A 22,235-nucleotide genomic window follows, 5' to 3' on the forward strand; every position below is an offset into this window, starting at 1 on the left:
TCAAAATGTATTTGTATATAATATATGTATTATGTGCATGAGAGTCTAAGAAGGGATCAAGAAGAAAGAATAACAGAATTCATCCATTTCTGGCACTCTGCATATGTAGAAAAAAGACATGGTCTGTACTTAACAGCAGTTACAAAGCTACACACACACACACACACACACACACACACACACACACAAAAGAGAAAAGTGAATAAGGTCAAAATATAATTAAATAATTGATCCTATTTTATACAATATGGACACTAATTTAAATTGCAACTTCCTATAATTTTTTTTAATATCCAGAAATCCCTCTTGTATCAAAATCTCCCAAATCATCGAGTTGATTTATTACAGTTGAATCCAATCTAGTGCCCACTGAAGTCAATGGAGGGACTCCAGTGTCTGTTGGAATAGGCCCTATATGCATGGAATCAAACTTTTAACATAGATGGATCTCTATTCTGCAATGAACCCTGCAATTATTTCATCATGCATGGTACTGGGAATGCAATCCACTTATCTTTAGAATGGGATAGATTTTTTTTTATTTCAGTTAAGCGATGCAAGGATATTAAACAATTGGAGCACAGAGTTATTCTTTTCACTACTAGCACCGTTATTTATGGTCCTTGGTTCCATAAAACAAACTCAATTATCTAAACCCGTGTTATCGGAAACTTCTTGTTGTTGGAAACAGGGTAATATTCCCAGACATCTATTCATTACATGGTTATTCTCTTGTTTATCTGAAACCTTGATTTTCAGACCTTATTTAGTGGTCCCCATGACATTTTTCTAATTGAGGCTGAATTGTAAATAGTGTGACTACAAACCATGCCGAAAATCAGAGCAGTTTGCTTGATATATCAATCGTAAATTAATATAGCTCCATTGGATCTGGCCACATATTTGAACAATCTGCTTGGAATCCATTGCCTTTTATGCAATATTTTAAATTATAGTCAGTGTTATTGAGACTTTCTCCCTGAATCTGGAAATACTTAAAAAATTATATCCCGGTATTTGGTAGTGACATTTTCATTTAAAGCCCTCCTATCAGTTAATTGTGGTTTAGGGTATATCCACTATAGGGCTGCACTTTGCTTCTGGAACTAAATGTAGCATTTAAAAAATCTATTTATTTATGGAGGAAGTTTTAACAGGTTTACAAATCCTTGTCATGTAAATATCACAGACAAAATGATGATAATCACAAAAGGGAGCTTTTGTAGAGAAAATTATACAGGAATCCTCAGTATTCTGTTTAACAGATTGCAGAGCAACCTTCTTTACACTAGCTATCATGTTGTTTCTGGTAATTTGTTAAATTGTGCAAAACTTATGATTACACCCATTCATCACAGCATGCAGGGGTATCAAGGACTAGTGTTCAATACATTGGACAGGTGTGCTGGGATGGGAGGTTTGCAGGTGAACGTACTTTATCTGAGTGCTGAATAAATGGTAGCCATTATCTAAGTATCTATTTCGCTGGGTATGCTGGTTTTTCAAAAACTACAACCTCTCATATTTTTTCAAAAAATTCTTCTATTTTGGGGCTATTTTTCTTCTTCCAATAAGAGGCTACCAGTAGCTTAGCAGCCACTAACAAATGAGATGTCAGTTCTTCATTTCTGTTTGTGTGACTGTTTCCACCAGGCAGCCCCAGGAGGATTACCAAAGGATCATTGGGTAATAAATATCCAACAATTTGTAGTATTGCGCTACACATTTTTTATATTGTCTTTAAAGCTTCTGGAGCCAGTCTCAGGGCTGCTCTTACCTACCTCTGTTAGTAATTGCCCTTCAAGGGACATTACCAGCCAGAGGTGCTCCCCTTCCTGGAGATAAGAAAAATGGCAAAAGTGGACATACACACACCTATGCTGGCTTTACCCCATCTGAGGATTCGGCCATGCTGGAAGATTCCCTAACTGCCCTGGTATGGTAGTTTAACAGCCTTTTGCACTGCCAGAGCAATGGACAGGATCTGGCCCAAAGTTGGTTCCAAATTCTGACCAGATTTCAGAGAAAGTTGAGATCTGGGGTTTCATCTCAGTCTTAGTCACCTGTGATTGTTGCACCTATCTATAATGAAAACCTCTATCTTTTTAAAATCTGAAGAGAATGATTAATAATAAATTGCAAGTTGAATGCTCTGTTCGTTTAAGTAAAGTCATAAATCACTGCAGATGTAACAGGTTCTTTCAATAATGGGCCCTTTTAATTATCTCTAAATGTCTATGGTGTTGAAAACTCCTACCTGCCTGTCTTAAGTTCTATATGCCTTTTTTTGTGTCTCTCTCATCTAATCTATGGCATTTCTACGGTGCCCATACTGTAGTAGTATCTGAGTGTCACCTAGTTTTGCTTGTGTATATAATCTAAATGTTGCATAAGAATTACATATATATAAAGCTCTTAACTAAGATGTAACTAAGTACAGTAATAAGTAACAGTGGTATCTAATAAATATTTTAAATTTCGAAGCATTTGACTTTACAGCTGTCAAACCAGTTAAATAAATTTCATTTTTAATACTTATTTCTAATGATTTGTTTAACTGTACTTTGCAATTCTGATCAGAGCTTGACCTGCAGAGACATCTGCTGGGTAATTCCGAGATTAGAACAGCAATAGGTTTTTAGCATAGATGCTTTGTAATAAAATACTAAACTATATTACACTGTTACGCCACTATGTGGCGCCATGCGTAACATACCTTAATTTAACTTCATTCTAATTCTGTAGTTTACAGCCAGCATCTGTTCAGAACTGACAGGAGATGTTTTTCCCAATCCAAGATAGATGGTCAACTCTAGTCATGTTCCCTCTGATGTAGAGCGCCAGTGCAAGGCTCTTTGCACCACTTAGGTGACCTGTGGGAGTGCATAGGTTATAGAGTCATAGACTCATAGGACTGGAAGGGACCTCAAGAGGTCATCTAGTCCAGTCCTGATGGGACTAAGTATTATCTAGACCATCCCTGACAGGTATTTGTCTAACCTGCTCTTAAAAATCTCCAATGATGGAGATTCCACAACCTCTGTAGGCAGGGCCGGCTTTAGGAAGTGAGGGGCCCAATTTGAACATTTTCGGCGGGGCCCTGGCAGGGATGACTTAAAACAAAAAAAAAAGCCTTTCATTTCTTTCATATATTACTTACTTTCCATAACTATATAAATAATAAAATTATATATTATGTACATTGCATCATATATGCTGTTAATAGGTTATTAATGACTGCCGTTTCACATGTGTGGGTCCCAGCTGCTCCCTGCCCCCCTCATTGAAGCAGGTGTGCAGGGTTACTGCCCTGGGAACTGCAGGGCAAAAGTGGACATGGGGCTGGCTGGAGGCAGGGCAGGGGCTGACTGGAGGTAGGGTCTGGCTGGAGGCAGGGCAAAGGGTGCGAGGCTGGTTGGAGATAGGGGGTGTGTGGGGCGGGCTGGCTTCAGGCAGGGCCGTGGGGGGATGCAGCAGGAGTTGGCAGGGCTGGAGACAGAGGAGTGTGAGACTGTCTGGCTTCAGGCAGGGGGGTGCAGCAGGGGTTGGCTGGAGACAGGGCAGGGTGTGCAGGGCTGGTGCGGGCAGCAGTGTATGTGGGGCTGGCTGGCTTTGGGCAGGGCCACAGGGGTGTGTGGCAAGGGTTGACTGGAGACACGGCAGGGGGTTTTACAGGGACTGGCTGTGGGCATGGGGTGCAGAGCTGGCTGCAGGCAGGGGGAGTGGGGCTGGTGTGGGCAGGGCAGGGGGCGCAGTAGAGGCAGCTGGAGTCCCAGCCCTTTAAATAGCCCCCAAGCTCCCTGCTATCCCAGGGCTTTGGGGGCTATTTAAAGGGCCCGGGGCTCCCCAGCTTCTACCCCGCCCTGGACCTTTTAAATAGCCGCAGGAGCCCTGGGGAATGCATGGCGGTGGTGGGGCTCTGGCAGCTATTTAAAGGACCGGGGTGGCAGAGGCAGACAGCTGGATCCCTGACCCTTTAAATAGCCCCCGGAGCCCCTCACTACCCCAGGGATCTGGAGGCTATTTAAAGGCCCGGAGCTCCAGCTGGGAGAGCAGGGCCACGGGGCTTGCCGCGCTCTGGCTGGAGCTCCAGCTGGGAGAGCGGGGCTTGCCGCGCTCCGACCAGGGCTCCAGCCAGGAGAGTAGGGCCACAGGGCTTGCCGCGCTCCGGCTGGGGCTCCAGCCAGGAGAGTGGGGCCTCGGGGCTTGCAGCACTCCAGCTGGGGCTCCAGCCAGGAGAGCGGGGCCGTGGGACTTGTCGCGCTCCAGCTGGGGCCGCGGGGCTTGCCGCGCTCCTGCCTGTGCTTCGCTCAAGGGAGCAGGACCACGGAAGACCCCTGAGCAGATTGCAACCAGGGACTGGGGTAAGTTTAAAAAAAAAAGTATCTAAGGCGCGGCGCCCAATTCCTGGGAATCGGGTGAATCGGCCTAAAGCCGGCCCTGTCCGTAGGTAATTTATTCCAGTGCTTAACCACCCTGACAGGAAGTTTTTCCTAATGGCCAACCCAAACCGCCTTTGCTGAAATTTAAGCCCATTGCTTCTTGTCCTATCCTCAAAGGTTAAGGAGAACAATTTTTCTCCTTTCTCCTTTAATAACAGTTTTCAAGTATATAAAAGGTTATCATGTCCCTGCTCAGTCTTCCCTCATAAGTCATGTTTTCTAGACCTTTAATCATTTTTGTTTCTCTTCTCTTGACTTTATCCAAATTGTCCACATCTTTCCTGAAATGTGGCACCCAGAACTGGACACAATACTCCAATTGAGGCCTAATCAGTGTGGATTAGAGAGGAAGAATTACTTCTTGTGTCTTGCTTACAACATTCCTAATACATCCCAAAATAATGTTTGCTTTTTTTGCAACAGTGTTACACTGTTGACTTGTATGTAGCATGTGATCCACTATGACCCCCAGATCCCTTTCTGCAGTACTCCTTCCTGGCAGTCATTTCCCATTTTGTATGTGTGCAACTGATTGTTCCTTCTTAAGTGGAATACTTTGTATTTGTCCTTATTGAATTTCATCCTATTTTCTTGAGACCAATTCTCCAGTTTGTCCAGATCATTTTGAATTTTAATCCCATCCTCCAAAGCACTTGCAACCCCTCCCAGCTTAGTATTGTCCATCAACTTTATAAGTGTACTCTGTGGCTTTATCAATATAATTGATGAAGATATTGAATCGAACTGGACCCAGAACTGATTTCTGCAGGACCCCACTTGATATTCCCTTCCAGCTTGACTTTGAACTACTGATAACTACTCTCTGGGAAGGGTTTTCCAATCAGTTTTGCACCCACCTTATAGCAGCTCCATTTAGGCATAGTTATTGGAACTTCGGCTGCGGGGGGTGATGCCCTGACTTGAAATGGTGTTAGTTATATAGAGGGTTTACAATTTGGTTCAAAGGCTCTCAGCACCCCATTATTAAAATTGTTCCAGCACCCCTGCATAGAGGTTTATTTCCCTAGTTTGTTTATGAGAAGATCAGGTGAGACGGTATCAAAAGCATTACTAAAGTCAAGATAGCCCAAATCTACCTCTTGCTCCCCCCAGGGCCGGCGCTACCATTTAGGCAGCCTAGGCAATTGCCTAGGGTGCCAGAATAATTGGTGGGTGCCGTTTTGCCGGAGGGGGCTGCAGGCAGCTCCGGTGGAGCTGCCGCAGTGGTGCCTGCGGAGGGTCTGCTGGTCCGCGGCTCCGGTGGAGCTGCCGCAGTCGTGCCTGCGGACAGTTGGCTGCTCGTGCGGCTCCGGTGGACCTCCCGCAGGCATGTCATAAACAGATTGTTAAGGGTTAATGTCTCTTGTACCTGTAAAGGGTTACAAGCAGGGAACTGGACACCTGACCAGAAGACCAATCAGAAGACAAGATACTTTTAAAGTTGGGTGGAGGGAAGTTTTTGTGTGTGTTCTTTGTCCGTTGTGTGTTCTTCTCTCGGAGGGTCTGAGAGAGACCAGACATTACTACAGGCTCTCTAAGTTTCTTTTCAAATAGTAAGTAAAAACATGCGGTTTAGGCTTTTTGATTGTTTTACTCTATTTGCAATTGTGGATCTGGCTGGTTAACTTTTATATGTGTAGTTGCTGGGAATATTTTGATTTGTATTGGTACTGGGGGGAAAGTCTCTTTCTGGTGTCTGTAAGCTATAGGACCCTGTAATATTTACATCTTGAAGTTACAGAGATAATTCTTTACTTTTTCCTTTCTTTTATTAAAAGATTTCTTTTTCTTAGAGAACCTGATTGATTTTTTTTTCCTTGTTTCCCTTGTGTTATTCCAGGGGATTGGGATAACTCACCAGGACGGGTGGGGGGGAGATGGGAGGGGGAGAGATAGAATCTCTCTTTGTTTTCCTTGAATCTGTTTGCCTCTTTGTGGAAGGGAAGGGAGATGCTTCTCTGTATGGTGATTTAAGAGGTTGGATCAGTATCTCTCAGGATAGCCCAGGGAGGGAAATTCTGGGAGGGGGAAAGGTGGGGGAATGGTTTATTTCTCCTTGGTTTAAGAACCCAAGGAATCTGGGTTCTTGGGGTCCCCAGGGAAGGCTGGGGAGGTCAGAGTGCCCCAAAACACTATATTTTTGGGTGGTGGCAGTGCTATCAGATCTAAGCTGGTAATTAAGCTTAGAGGATTCAGGTGCTAGTATCTCATTTGCTGAACTCTAAGGTTCAGATCTGAGAAGGAATGCTATGCTAAGGCACGACTGCGGCAGCTCCACCGGAGCCATGGAGCACCGGACCCTCTGCAGTACCACTGCGGCAGCTCCACCAGAGCCGCAGGACCAGCGCGCGGGGCAGCAAAATTGCCGGCCGCCTAGGGCGCTCAAACCCCTAGCTCCGGTCCTGCCTCTCCCCTGCACCAAGACTTGTTACCCTGTCAAAGAAGCTGTTAGGTTGGTTGACATTATTTGTTCTTGACAAATCCATGCTGAGCATTACTTATCACCTTATTATCTTTTAGATGTTTGCAAATTGATTGCTTAATTATTTGCTCCATTATCTTTCCAGATACTGAAGTTAAGCTGACCTGTCTGTAATTCCTTGGGTTGTCCTTATTTCCCTTTTTATAGATGGGCACTATATGTGCCCTTTTCCAGTCCTCTGGAATCTCTCCCATTTTCCATGACTTTTCAAAGATAATTGCTAATGTGTGATAATTGATAACATATGTATGGCTGGAATAATCATGTGGATAGAATGATTAGAGGAGCCTAGTCACAATCTTACCAATGGTGATATTAGTTACTGAGTCCTGTTTGATGATGATCCCATTGCTACAGCAGTAAAACCAGCTGACAGATTTTTTTTTGCAGACTTTAAATCTTGTTCTGAATGAAGGAAAATCATGTTAAGAATCTGCATTGACGACATTGTTACCAGCAGCGGCTCCAGGCACCAGCACTCTAACCTAGTGCCTGGGGCCCACGGGGGGCACCCTACCAGTCCCTGTGAAGGCAGCAGTCAGGCAGCCTTCAGCAGTGCATCTGTGGGAGGTCCACTGGTCCTGCAGATTAGGCAGCAATTCGGCAGCAGGTACGCCAAAGCCGCAGGACTGGCGGACCTCCCGCAGGCACGCTGCCAAATCCGCCGGACCGGGGACCTTCCGCAGGCAGGCCGCCAAAGGCAGCCTGCCTACCATGCTTGGGGCAGCAAAAAAGCTAGAGCTGCCCAACAAAAGTGCATTCATATGACCCAATAGACAGCGAGTAGCTTTAGAAAGGTAGGAATTTCCAGAAGAGAACATTAGTCCAACTAGTCCAAAATCATCTCTCTGACTGTGACCAGTGCTGGAGGAAGCCATAAAACCACTATGAGATTGTCCATCTACCTCTTCTATCCTGTCACAAAAACACAAAAAATAATCTTACATTTGTTAGACACATTTTTCTTCTCAATTGCTGTTGTTCTGTTAGACAACACATCTTTTGTCGATGTTCCTGCTTTCCTAGTTTAATTCTTTAACATTTCATTTTTCTGTTTGAAAATGCATTATAATTTAACTGTTTGCTCAGTGTCCCCAGAGCCTATGAGAGGACATAGGCTTGAGTAGGTTCTTTATTAATTCAACCGTTATAAAATTTTATAATATTATATAGAGCTAGGAAACATCTTCCTGTCTCAGCTGGCCATCATCTTCTGCTCTAAAGCATGAGTTAGCAATAAAATAGTCCTATATCGTTTGATGCCAGATTTCAGACTTTTGAAAACACAAACCAATTAGAATTAATTTGCAGGCTTTTTGAAACTTGGAGTGAATTCAGAACACTGAAACTCTACTGTAGCTGGTATGCTGTTTGAATAGTCCAAAAGCATACAAGTATGACTTTGGACATATTCCTCCCTTATACAAAGTGTGCTTTTTAAAAGAGTAATTGTCACAGTAGATCTTCAGTGTTCTGCAGTGAACATCCTTGCACTGGAAGAGAACAGACCAGATCACCTAACAGTTCACACTCTGAAACTGCTGTACAAATGTAGACAGACTAATCTTCACAATACCACTTTCAGGTAGGACATTATTATTATTATTCTTTCTTTACAATGGGAAATACAAAGACTCAGAGAAGATTAACAGCTTGCCCAAAGTCAGAGAGTGATCGAGTGGTAGAATTAGAACTCATGACAGGATTTTAAACAGCTACTCCCTGCTTTAATCAATAAACTGCAAAGCCTCTATGATACAAACTGCAGCTACAGCAGCTTGATAGGGTGAACTGTTACAATATAGAAATGCAATAGGGTTGTTATCAATAACCAAATTTGGGATCAGTTCATTGGGAACCCTGGGTTGGCAGAGTTGTCATATGACCAGTCCAACTAGAAGATCACCAAAAGAGCTCCTCTTTGCACAATCAGAAAAGAGAATCATACCTATCCACGTGCACAACATAAACTCAACAGTTCTCGTGAGCCCTTTCTGGGACAAAGTCAAGAAACTCTCTCTTCTCTAAAGCTTTTGCTTGTATTTTAAACAATTGAATACACATATAATCAATCAGTCCCACAGAGGCAAAAGCGACTTCTCAATATACCTTTTGGGCACATAGCCGGCATGGACAATTGTCCATTCTATGTGAATCTTAACTTAACTCCTATCACATTCAAACCATCATCTTTTCTTTTGTCATGCTTTAAATATTATGCTGACTCACTCTTAATGTTAACATGCTTAGCAAACACAGCAAGTGCAAGTAAAGGCACACAACAAAAGTAAAACGTTTAAAAGAGAAATTCAGTATTTTAATTGGAGGTGATTACATTGAACAGTAGAACATGAGCTGGTTGATGTTTGGCTCCATCATATTACTTATTTGTTATGCAACTTTAAAATGATTTAATGTATATGAGGACAATTTAATTAGAAAAAATTTGATCAGGACTATAGCTGGTTAAAAACACGGAGAAAGCTTCATAAATAGTTAGTCAAAAATTGCCCTGATTTTCCTCCCCATATTGAAATTTTGTCAAAATTTGAAAAATTCTCATCAGTCCTAATATAACTGTTCTTTTATATAAAGCATTAGCTATAGTGCTTGGGGTTTCCCTCTAAGATTAGAAAAAATTGGGTTAATAAGGTGTTCTTTTAAAGTTCTGACATATCTGTAAGAGACAAGTTTGAAGGATATATTAAAAAAGAGTCCACATGATAGTTCTTGAGAGACAAAAAGGTATTTCAATTTTTTTCCCTCTAGTTATCTCAGCATGGTCAAATTCTATCACAAAGACCACAGACGGGCAGTGCAGGGAGTTAAACAGTCTGTCACTCAAACTTGGGATATGGTTGTAAGTGGGAATCAACAAAACATAATTTAAAATAACACGGAGGGAAACATTATCATGTGTTCATAATCTCAAAGGTGATTACATTTGCTAACTGTTTCTCATCGCATGGGCTGCTTATGGTGAAAGCAAAATCCCTGTGATACATAGAAAAATGAGCATTTAATAGCTAGATATGTCTCAAATGAGAAATAGATTAAGCGTTTATTAATTCAGATCTAACAGGGATGAATGAAATTAATTCAGCTCTGCTCCAGGCATTTATTACTGTTATCAAAGGTACACATGCTACTTTCACATGATAGCAATCTGGTTTGTATTTTTGTATTAATTATTTTGGAATAACTCTGAACATCCATCTGTGTCTCTGTGGCTCAGCATGATACAACAGGAATTTTGGTTGACTATATTTCAATCACACAACATTCAAAACCAGTAATGATACAGAAACTTACAACACTGTGCATCTGTAGAAGCTGCAGCTGACCACTTCTCCATGAAATATCTGTGTGCAAAGTGTCATGTTAAAGTAAGACTAAACAGAGATGGGCCAAGATGTGAAAACACCTGAACTTCGGAGCATTGTCTCTGGATTTGAAATGTATAACTCCATCTTTATGTGATTCTCAAGACAATGCTGTATTATCATTATACTTGTTTCTTCCTTGGGACTGTTGCATGTACCTAGGGATGTGGTAAGTTCTTCATCATTCAAACTGTTTAAATCAAGGATGGATATCTTTCTAAAAGACCTGCTCTTGTGCAAACAGAAGTTATGAATTTTATTGGGTGAGGTTCTTTGATAATTATTATAATTATCCTTTCTGGCCTTCAGATCTATTTTAGCAAAACCAAATTTAGCTATAGAAGAGGCTGAGGAGAAGTTTCTCTACCTGTGACAAGATATAAAGTTACTCCCTGAATCCCAAATTCCCAGGGATTATTAGGAGAGCCCAGGCTCTCTGCTTACCACATAGGTGATCTGGGATGGTCTATAAAAGGAAAAGAAAGGGCTTGTGCTCTCCCTGCCCAACTTGCTGAAAGCTAGAAAGGCCTCTGGTGGTTGAAACCAATGTTCTGAGTTGCTTTGATCTTGTTTTTGAATCTTCCTTGTGTTAATAAAGTTCAATTTAAGTCCCTTTTCTGATGAATGAGTCAGAGCGAAGAAAGCTGTGGTTGTCTTTCAACTCTTCCTCAGCCCAAGGACAACACTTTCAAACTTGCTCCAAGATTCCATACTAGGACCAGTGTTACTTATTATATTTACCATTGAGCTAGAAGAAAGGGTGGATAGTGAGGTGGGAAAGGGTTCAATTATTATATGTCATATGAGATTAATAAGGCTCAAGAAGATTCTGAGCAATTTCAGAAGGATTGAACAGTGCTAGGTGGTTGGGCAACATGACAGATTAAATTTAATGTTATTTATATAGGACCCCACAAGCAAAGCACTCAGAGCAAAGTACCTGTAATTAAGCCAAACACAGTATACTAAAAACATAATACAATATCCACTTTAGGAGGCCTAGAAATACATAAAAGCAAATGAAGGGATGTGATTTATATACAGGGAAAAGAAGGACTGAAGGAAGGTAGGAAATGTAGAGCCAATACTTGTTATTTTAGGAACCCTTTCTGGTAACAAAGTGTAAGATCATTCTTAATGGTAGGGCTGGCAGAATTCTTTTTTTTATTTTTTTATAATTTTAAAGAATCATGTCAATATTTATTTGTAAGCACTTTTAAAATTTTCATCTATTTAAATATTCACCATTATGGGAAATTATCAGGGAGCTGGGGGAAGACAATAACTATTTAATTAGTAGATGCTGAGATTCAGAAAATTAAAGCTTTGTAACCATTAAAAACACAAATGGTCATCATCGACTTTCAAAATATACAATGTAAATACACTTAAATCAAACTCAAAGAAGTTCCCAAGTAGCATTTTTCTTACTTAGCCTATCTATATATTTTGATTATTATCTCTCCATTTGTGTGTGTGTGTGTACTGTGAAACTGACATTTACAAATATAAATCTAATTCTTTGAAGCCTACTTAAAAACTGCACCATCATTTATGGCCCAATTAACTCCCATTGAGCCTTTCTACTGACTTTGGTGGGAGTTGGAACTGGTCCTTACATAGGATGAACTTTTCTCAGGATTCCTGCTCAGGCAAGTTCCTCAGAGCATTGTTAAGATGATCCTCTCAGGGTCTGTGAGGAATGACCGTAGGCCCAGATCTGCTCGCATCTTCCACTGATATCACATGAGTTCCCCTGCAAAAGAATAGCTATGTTGTAAAGGAAAGAGAGAAAGGGGATTAAAGTGAAGTAAAATAGTATCCACTAGAAATCAGCTGGGTAAGGGAAACCCCTCCAGTAATCCTGGAAAACGTCATTTCACTCTTAGCCACAAGATTTTGGTACCAATCTTGCCCTTTGTACGTAACTGGCAATATGGTGAGGGGGAAAGCCCATATTCTAATGCTTGGGTGTTTCTGCTAATAAACAGAATGGGCCAGATCCACTTGTAAATCACTGTAACGCCATTGAAGTCAATGAGACAAAGATTTCAATGGAGCAATGCTGATTTACTCCAGACGAGTATCTGACTAAACTGTGCACAGTATTTCGTGTGTATAAGACTCCTGAATAATTGATCCATTGTTTTTAAAAGTTATTTACGTTTTCCATTAGTTTTTGCAAACATTTTACGTTCTATTTTGCCTGTTTGTTGTAGCGGATTCGAGAGCTAGAAGATAAAATAGAACTTCAAAAGCGGCAACTCAAAGAAATAGAGGAAAAGGTAAATGCTGAGCAGTAGTCATATCTGAATTTTATCCTGTAATATTGTAATATTGCCTTCTAATCTCACGGAATTTGTCCTTAAATTCCAGAGGTATAATTTCTCTGCATGAAAGATCCAATATAAGCACTAAGTTTGCAAACTGCCCATCATTTTTTTAACCCCCGTTTCCTTTCAATGTACAGTTTTCTGCAGCTGCTTTCAGGAAGCTCCAGTGCACAGTGGAAGTGCAATGTCATGTGCTGTCACTAGATCTTGATTACCTATATTAACATGTAAACTTTTCTTATTCAGATTTCGAAGAAACTTCCAAATTAACAAAGAATTGTTTCAGGGGTTATGAGTACAAACCTTTTGCATCATTACATATGGAGATAAACCCAGCTCAGAATCCCCACTGATTATATTTTCACTAACTGGGTTTTGGAAAAAAAATCTGACTAACATGGACTAGTATATGAATGTCCTTTAATTTAGATTTAAGAAACAGTCAGTTACCATAAATATGTTCTAGAGAAACTCCGGACACTTGAGCAACCCCCTGCCCCACTGGCTTCATGGCACCTTTAGTCTGAGGGCTTCAGTGAGGCATAAACTTGAATGACTCAGACCACACCTGTTAGGTAGGGAAATCATCTTATCCCCATCTTATGGCATTGTTGGCCTGGTTTCAAATGTGTTTGCCCAAAATAAGGAAACCAAATCTATATTTGAGCACTAAAAAACCTGTATTGTAAAGTGGATATTCAGGTGCCTAACTTTAGGCTCACAAATTTGAAAACTGGGCCTTGAGAGATTGAGGTCTTAATTCTGAAGCCAGGTTATTATATGCCCTGGACTTCCACTGAAGTCATAGGGTCCTATAGATTCACACCCTAATTGATTTCCCCAAGTTTACAAATGAAGTCTGTGGCAAAGCTGAGAACACAGCCAGTTGCCTTTACTCATAGTCTTATAGCACAAAACTGGTCTTCCCCCTTATTTTATGGATAGCAGAATTTGGCCCTCTGTGGTTCATGCAGCCTATTCTTTCCATATCCAATGCACTATATAAACTAAAAGAGCATGTGAATGTTAACTTTTTCTAATCTGTACACGGTTATTATTTTGCCATCTTGTTTTTGGCTGTATGTCAGATATGGAAAGGAAGTAGAAGGGTCGGAAAAAAAGATGTAGAGTAGAAGGAGGGTGGAGTGGCCCAGATTAAAGAGGTGCACAAAATTACAGGCAGAAAACTAGACAACAGCTTTACATTTGGCAACACTGAAGTAATCTTAACATCAGGGTAACCTTGGTATGAAAAATTGCTCAAGTTGTTTTAGAAGCAGATAGTTAATGGAAAATGGGAAAGGAGCAGACTTCATATTGTTTGGGATGAATGTTGGAGGTAGGGTATATTCCTTCCTTAGGAGTAGATATGTCCCAAATCAATACCCTAGGTTCAAACACTGCCATGCTTTGAAGAAGTTCATATGGTCTCAGATGACATCCAAAAGCTTTGTGTCAGTGGGTTCGCCAGACACATGGAGTCTCAGGATTGCAGGCTTCAGTGTCTCCTAGCTCCCCTGATTGTAGACAGCTAGTTTTGGAGGACTCAGCAGGAAGATGGAGTGTTGAGGTGCTTTAGCACTGACTCTCAGCTAAATTGTTTTAGCTAAAACCACCTCAGTTAAATAACCTGAAAGACCCAGGGCTAAATCACTTGAGTCTTGCTGTGCCAGTTGGACTTGGAGAAGCTTACTGAGAGTCCCTTTGTCAAACCTCACTTATCTGACGCACCCTATTGGTCAGGTTCCCAGCTCATGGGACATGATGCTATTTAGATTACACAAACACATACAATTATGTTACTAGAATTATTAAAGTTGCAAAGACAAGCAAAAGTTAGGAAGCACCAGAATTAAGATAGTATTTGCAACCTTAATTAGGCCCCCTTGTGGATATTCATTACAATACAGTCTCTAATTACATAATCACAGTTATTTTCCCCACAGGACTCAGTGTACAGAATGGACCTGCACTGGGGATGAATCAGGGGTGTGTAGTAAAGGAGGCTGTTGTCCCTGAGGGCTCCTGCCTCATTTGTTTTAGAAAATGGAAGGGGTGTAGTGAATGAGGCAGACATGTAGAGGAAGAGGAAGGATGGTTTCATGGTGAAGACAGTCGAATGCTGCCTTGGAGAATTGGATTCTATCCCTGCCTCTACCACAGAGTTCCTATATGTTGCTGGGCAAGTCATTTAAACCAAACATTTTAGAGGTGGACACTTAGTGTCTATTCCTCATTTTCTGGGTGCCCAACTTGCAATTCTGTGGTTTGATTTGCCAAATGTCAAGTCCCTCCTCTGAAGCATGGGGCTGCTAGAGCATTCAGAAGAAAAGGTCTCACATTTTATAGCATGGGCAAAACCATGTGTTTTCCCCTAGCCTTATTTTTCGCAAGTACAACCATTTTGGGTGACATTTTCCAAAAAAAACCTGTTTTCCTTGAGACAACTGGTATGGAGAACTTCAACTCAAATGATTAAAGTTTCACAAAATTGGAAGCAATAGAAAACAGGGTCTTATAATGGTAATAGGCAGTAACACCAGCACCACCTATAATAAAAGGGGCTTTCAGATAAGTAAGGTCTATAAAAATGCATTTGTGCCATATACACAAGTCCTTTAGAAAAGCAAACACTAAGCTCTTTTGCAGAGATTAAACTGAGCAGTCAAACCTAGAGGAGTGAGGTGCCACTTTCATTTAGTCATTCATCTGTAGTGGTACCGTGACTCCTACTTGAATTACCAGGATTCAACCCTGGGTTGGTTTTAACATGCTGCATTAAGAGAAATGATAGGGCATTACCCTCCTCTTGGTCCCTGGAGTGGTGCTCTTTCTCTCTATTCCTGGCTTTGTTCTTCTCTAAGTGGGCAGGGGATGCTTTTCACAAGAGGTTTTGATCTCAATTGAAAAGAAAGTATTTGCCAATAGTTACCAACCAGTGATGTCTGGGACAACATAATTAACATCTAACCTAAGTACAGAAAAGTAACATTGAGGTATTTCAGCTATCACTATATTGGAACTATTTGCCAGTGTTGGCTTTTCCACAGTATCCTCTCCAAGGTCATTCCACAATATTAGAATGAGCTTGATGTTAATATTTAATATGAAGAGATGAATTCTGACAAATATATTTTATTAATCCATGGGCACAAAATAATTATAGTTCATAAAACAGATATAAGAAGGAGATTGCTATTTTTTAGATGGATGTTATCGGTGCTGACTCCCCAAGACAGTGAATGAAGGAAAGTGTCAAAAGAGGTTTCAGAGAAAAAGCTTAACCACATTCACTTGGCAGAATGTTGGTAGCTGGTTACATTTATTTATGTTCCCATATTGTACTACTATAGCATGAAATTTCCCAACCCTGAGAGCCATCTTCTTTGGGGGACTTCCCTCTATCTGGCATTAAAATGGCATTGTTACTGCCAGTGATTGCCCACTCTTCCCTGCAGAATTACTTTTGTGATCTCCAGCTTCTGTCACTAGACACTGCTTCTGTGACTACTTGCAGATATAACATTGGTGCAGCATTTCTAACACTGTTTGATGTTTGTGCATGTGTGTGTGAACTAAGCTGTATTTTGACTTCCCTCTGTGGGCTACTGAAATATTAAATTCCACATTTGACTGCACCCAGAGAAGGTCAAGCAGCCAGTGAATCAATGAATGGCATTAATTCTAGTTCATTATTCTACTGGAAATTTATCATGTCAGTGAACGCAGTGTGATTTGTGCATGCAGATGACACTGAGCATAATGAATTTGCTGTCAAATGAAGTGGTACATTTTTGACACAGTAGTAATTTATTCCTGAAGTCTGTGCTTGGGGGTAGGTTTCTTTGTCACTTGACTTTCTGTTTTTGTAATTTAGCATTTTTGCACTTTGGGTTCTTCAGCCAATCTGTCTCCTTCCTTATGATTATACACTACAATGTTGTGGAATGCCAGCCTGCTTACTCAACAATGAAGAGACTCCACAAAAATATATATCTAGAGAAAAATATATATCAAAACTTGTTTTGTATTCCATCAGATAATATCTGAGGGGTATGTCCTGTTTAAGCTTGCACCAACCTGTTGTCATAATTAATTTTTTACACCTTGACTTCCATTCATTTGTACCCGTGACTGTTTAGACCCTGAATCAAGAAAGCACTTAAGAACATAATTAACTTTAAGCATGTGCTCGGGTCTCATTGCCCAGGCTCATATTCCTTAAATGTAGAGTTCATAATCTTTTGGTGTTACAGTTTGCAAAGTTACCATCAAGTACTGAATTTTGTCATATTGCCATCTGTTTTCAGTATAAAATCAGAAGAAAATCCCCAGAATGCTGTGTATACTTTTGAAGTCAATTCAGTTGGGGCTAACTACTGTAAAATAATGTCACTGAGTTCCTTATTACATATCTTACATCTTTTTTCTTTTCTTTTTTTCTCATTTTCTTTTGATCTTATTTTATAGTTTTTGTTCCTTTTTTTGTTTTTCTCACTAGCATTCATTGTGTGGCCTTGATGATGCTCCTGAGCCAAGAAATGTGGTTGGTATTCTTTGTTTTATGTACTTAATATCTGACTGTTAGATCTTGCTGCATTTTGAGACTCTTCTTTGCAAGGTGCTGAAGACCACAGTGAAGAGTGCCATGTCAATGCCTACATGAAGAGAAATGATGACAGCCAACACATTCAAACCAGGATGTCTTAAAATGTGGCTCCTAAATTCTGACTTGGGTACCTAAAAAAAAACAAAAAAAAACAACCCCAGCCTTCAAAAATGCTGAGCATCTGCTACTCCTATTGACACCAAGGGGGTTGCTGGAGCTTAGCACTTCTAAAAACCAGGTCACTGTCATTTAAGTGCCTAAGTATGATGTAGGTGCCTAACTCCAAACCCCCGGGATTAAAACTGTTGGCCCACAAATTTAAAAAAAGGTCATTTGTTCACTCTTTATCTCGCTTTTCCTCAAACTTTTTGCAGCCTGAAAATAACGTTATGCATGCCCTAAATATTTCAACCTTTACATTTTTGCTTAGAGAAGAATCACCTATGTGCATCTCAGCAAAGCAATATGAAATTTCACCATGTGGTATAAAGGTTTAATGCAAATTTACAAAGGGCCTGTCTTACACGCCTGCACAAGGGAAAGGGGTGCGAGGCAGCTCTATACTTCTCTCTGTGTGTTACTTTCATCACCAGTTTGTATGTGAGAGGAGAAAGCTGCCACAGAGCTGGTAGGTCCCTTCCCATGCAGGTGGCTGGTATGGAGCCAGCAGTAATTTGACTATTGGCTCTTATCCCAACCCCTCCACAGTATGTTGGTCGGCAGAGATGAAACAGTGTGAATGGGAATGTAATTTGCGCCATGTGTCTGTATAGATGGCTTACTTTTCCCCTAAGCAAGGAGAAATGGCTGAATTGTGACTCTGAAGGAGTCTGATAGATTTTTTTGAAAGGCTTCATTATCAAACAGGTGAAAATGCATCTGAGAGTAGCATTCTGGAATCCTTATCCACATCTATTGATGATCTCCAAAGATCCTGATGAAGGAATGACATCATCTGCCCTCTTGCTTATTCTGAATGGTGCTGAGAACCCAGTAATCTCATTAAAGTTAATGGAAACTGTGAGTGCTCAGCACTGCTTGCAATCAAATGAGGGGAGGGCAGGTTTTTTTTTTTACTGCATTTGGATCTTTTGTGAACTCCACTGATGGAAATTGACTACGATGGGAGATGGAGATAATCAGCACCTCTCCAGGGCAAGCCCTTGATACCCAGACCTTTAAATCACTATGCAGAGGAGGGGATGATAGTATAATGGTCACCCCTGAAATATTACCAGCATGTTTGATTTATGTTGAGATTTAAGTGTGAACCTGTGAACGTTCTTCTGCATATTGAGGTCATGGGGACATTTGTATATTGACTTCTACGGAATATGGGATTACAATCTAACTTCAGTTTGTACTCTGTTTGGGACTTACTGACTCTCAGTAAGATCTTTGGTTATCTCTTCATTGATGTTAATGGAAGTTGGGGCAGGCCCTTCAATATGTTGAAATGCTATGTATATTTTGTATTTTACATTTTCCTTGTGCTGTTTATTGGTCTTCAATAAAACAATGGTGGGTACTGATGGGCACAATATATTCCAATACTATTTGTTGGTTTGATGCAAATGAAAATAGTCTTGCTGAGATGATGAAACAAAAGACCAATGAAAAATCAAAGCCAAAGTTGAATACCAGGCACTTTTCTGGCACTGAGCAATGTTATACCTAAGAAAAGGATAATATTCTGTATTAACCATATAGTTTTGTTCCAGCTTTTTCTTGCCTCATTAATTAATTAATCATTGGGGTGTCCACAGATTACTGGTGACCTGTGAGTAATAAAGCAATAAGGAAGGAGGCTAAAGCATCTGTGTGGAATACCTGTCATGTGGATAAAAGTATAGTCCCATGCTCTGACTGTGGTTGAGACAGAAGTTATTCTTATCCTCTACCATGGCCACAGTAAAGTCTTGCGGAGAGGAACTGTTTGGAGCAGTGGAGAGTCTGTTGGGATATAACTTGCCTTAGGACTGTTTGAGCTGAGTTTTCTCACTCTGAGGATATTTTAATCTGTTTTGCTAAAATCAAAAGAAACAGATAATTTGGCTGGTGGTGGGTGTGAATGGGGTATTAGAATAAAAGCAACCCCCAAATCATTTTCTCTAGCAAAGTTTCTTCCAATTTTGTTTAGCCCTATCTTCATTAGAGCTAGTCACAAAATGCTGAACAATTCCCTGCCCAAAAAAGATGAAAAAATATTACCATTTGAAATTTTAGAAAAAGATAGTTAAAAAAAGTTTTTTGTAAGAAAAAAAATCACCAAACATTTTTTGCAATTTTGAAAATTAAAAATAAAATGTTGACCAGCTCTAGCTATAGTTGTAGGCCTGGTCTGTACACAATTTTTGTAGAAGTACAATTATGCCTTCTTAACTGCTATACTGATACAATCACTAATGTGGATGCAGTCATAGTAGTATAAAGGTGCCTTATACAGATATAGCTTATTCCTCTTCCCTTAGAGGAATAAGCTATCTAAGGGAATGTCTTCACTTCTGGTTGGATTGTCAGGCAGCGATCGACCCAGTGGGGATCAATTTATCGCATCTAGACTAGACGCAATAGATTGATCCCAGAGCACTCTCCCGTCGACTCCTGTACTCCAGTGCTGCAAGAGGTGCAGGCAGAGTCGACGGGGGAGCAGCAGCAGTTGGCTCTCTGTAGTAAAGACACTGCAGTAAGTCGATCTAAATACATCAACTTCAGCTACATTATTCACGTAGCTGAAGTTGTGTAACTTAGATCGATTTCCCCCACCACCACCAGTGTAGACCAGGCCTTAGTACATTTATAGTAGTAGTAGTAGATCTGCACTGCGGAAGTTGTACCACTTTAACTACTCTGGTATAGCAATACAACTTTTGTGTGTAGAGAAGATCTTAGTCATATTAAGGGAACTACATTCAATTAACTTTTAGCTGGATTCTTGCACCTCATAGTGAAGATAAGCAGGGAAGTTTGAAGTCTATTAGTGATGCCAATCTTTGATGCTTTCTGTTGTAAAGACAGGAGGATCTCCACTCTTTAAGAAGTTGTTGTGATGTTTGGGTGCTTGGGATGGGTGCCAACATAAATTTCTAAATACAGCAGATTTAACTAATAATGTTCTCTTTGTCCTGTAGGATATTAAAAGAGCCTATGGAGTGAACAACTGAATCCACTTGCAAAAAGCAGAAAATAATTATTTGAGCAGCTTTAAATTGGAGCATTTTTATCATGAAACATTTGCATAATACTTCAAGCTGCAAGATATTTGAATTAAAATTAGGAATTTTATAAAGATATAGTTTCAAACTGGAATGATTTGATAATCAGATAAGGACCAGCACACCATGAACGCTAAAAAAAATCTATACGGAATTTACAAAAAAGAATCAAGCACTGGGAAAAAATATCAAGTGCAATTACTGGCTGCTTTGTGAACTATTATCTATCAAATGGTTTTATTATGATACCATGTCCTTATAATACCATGTCCTTTGTGTCTCCATATTGCATGCTTTCAACAAAGGTGGTTTGTATTTCACCGAAGAACTGCAGAAGCTCCTTTTAAAAATATATATATAAAAGCTAAATGCTGACAATAAATGCCATAGTAAATATCTGAAGGGGGGAAAACTGTACAAAATTGGAAATGGAGATTTAAAAACACACTGGTAAAATTCATACTAAATTGTTAGAGTCTGAAACCACACAGATAGGAGAAGAGAGGAAATCCGTGTTTAGAGAAAGCAACTGAATAGGTGAAGTGGAGTTCTCAGAAGTTAGTGGTTGACTCTGAGACATGGAGAGGTTAACATGCAGCAAGGGAAGAAGCTAGAATCATTGGATAAAGTAAAACTGTGGGGAGAGTAGGAGTTGCATCAGAGAATCAAATCTTTGAATGCCACTTGAAATTTAAAGCAATCACTTAGAAGGATTTCCTTTGGAAGAATGAATGATCTTGAGATGAAATGGAAGCTCAGGAAAGCACAACATACGACTCTGCAGAGCAGACAGTACACCACAGTCAATTATGTCTTAAAGCATGAAGATGAGATTGACCTAAAATTTCAACATAGGAAAGGAATAGGAAAGTAGAGGAACGTGAAGGTCAAAGAAATATCTGAAAGGGAATATAAAGAGAAACACAATAGGCTCCTGGGGGAAATAAAGGGAAAGTATAATTACATTAACCACAAAGAAGTGAACATGACACTACCCCAACCAACAGAGTTAGATAAACACAAATGCTAACATTGACCATTTGAACTAGCAGACGAAATGAAATTACAGATGAAAAATAATCAGATATGGGGAAAGTTGTTAAAGGTGGATAGTGATTAGAATGTCAACAGAGATCCTATAGTCAAAGGAAGGAAAATAAATTATAATGCATTATATCAGATCTGGAAAGACAGTATCAAGAAATAGAGGTAGTTCTCATACTTTCTAGCACTTGGGTGGCAGGATAAAAATGGTAATGACAAAAAAAACTGATGGAAAGGTATATATGATTGAACCTGAATACTGGATGTAAAAGAGGACTAGAAATCTCAGAGTAGGAGGATGCACCTAGATATTGGTTGGGCTATGAAATAAGAGGAACATAGACTTCAAATGAAGATATCAGTCAGGATTAGCTGCTGAAGAAATCTGAGACTCCAAGAGGCTTATTTATACAAAAAAAACTGGTTTATGTGGGGAGCTAAACAGAAGGAAGATGATTTTTTTTAATGACACAAAGCACAATTGAATTTATATACAATCAAGCAAGTCAGAGGCATGATCCAATAGGCTGGAAAATTCTGACCCCCTACAGTGTGCATGAATCAAATAGAAAATGGAGTTTAGAGAAAGTGTCTTTTTAAACGATAGAGAAATTTCCTATCTAATTTAAAGACTTCAGCACTGCAGTGATGGAACTTGGAACGAAGACTCTTCACTGCAAATAGATGTTTAGGTATTAAAAAGGAAGGACATAACTTGACGCTGTTG

The 22,235-nt window shown here is 40.1% G+C and overlaps 1 protein-coding gene across 1 annotated transcript in view; it reads left to right on the forward strand.

Annotated features, from left to right (window-relative positions):
- JAKMIP1 (janus kinase and microtubule interacting protein 1) overlaps window positions 1-20,495 on the forward strand; it is a 275,429-nt gene extending 254,934 nt beyond the window's left edge. The window contains exons 20-22 of the mRNA XM_030563332.1: window positions 12,527-12,592; window positions 17,142-17,186; window positions 20,381-20,495. Of these exons, the coding sequence (XP_030419192.1) occupies window positions 12,527-12,592; window positions 17,142-17,186; window positions 20,381-20,413 (144 nt within the window). The 3' untranslated portion in view covers window positions 20,414-20,495. The remainder of the gene's footprint in view (window positions 1-12,526; window positions 12,593-17,141; window positions 17,187-20,380) is intronic.
- The last annotated feature ends 1,740 nt before the right edge of the window (window positions 20,496-22,235 follow it).

Source organism: Gopherus evgoodei, chromosome 5 (genome assembly GCF_007399415.2).
Source record: "Gopherus evgoodei ecotype Sinaloan lineage chromosome 5, rGopEvg1_v1.p, whole genome shotgun sequence".
Lineage (NCBI taxonomy): Eukaryota > Metazoa > Chordata > Testudines > Testudinidae > Gopherus > Gopherus evgoodei.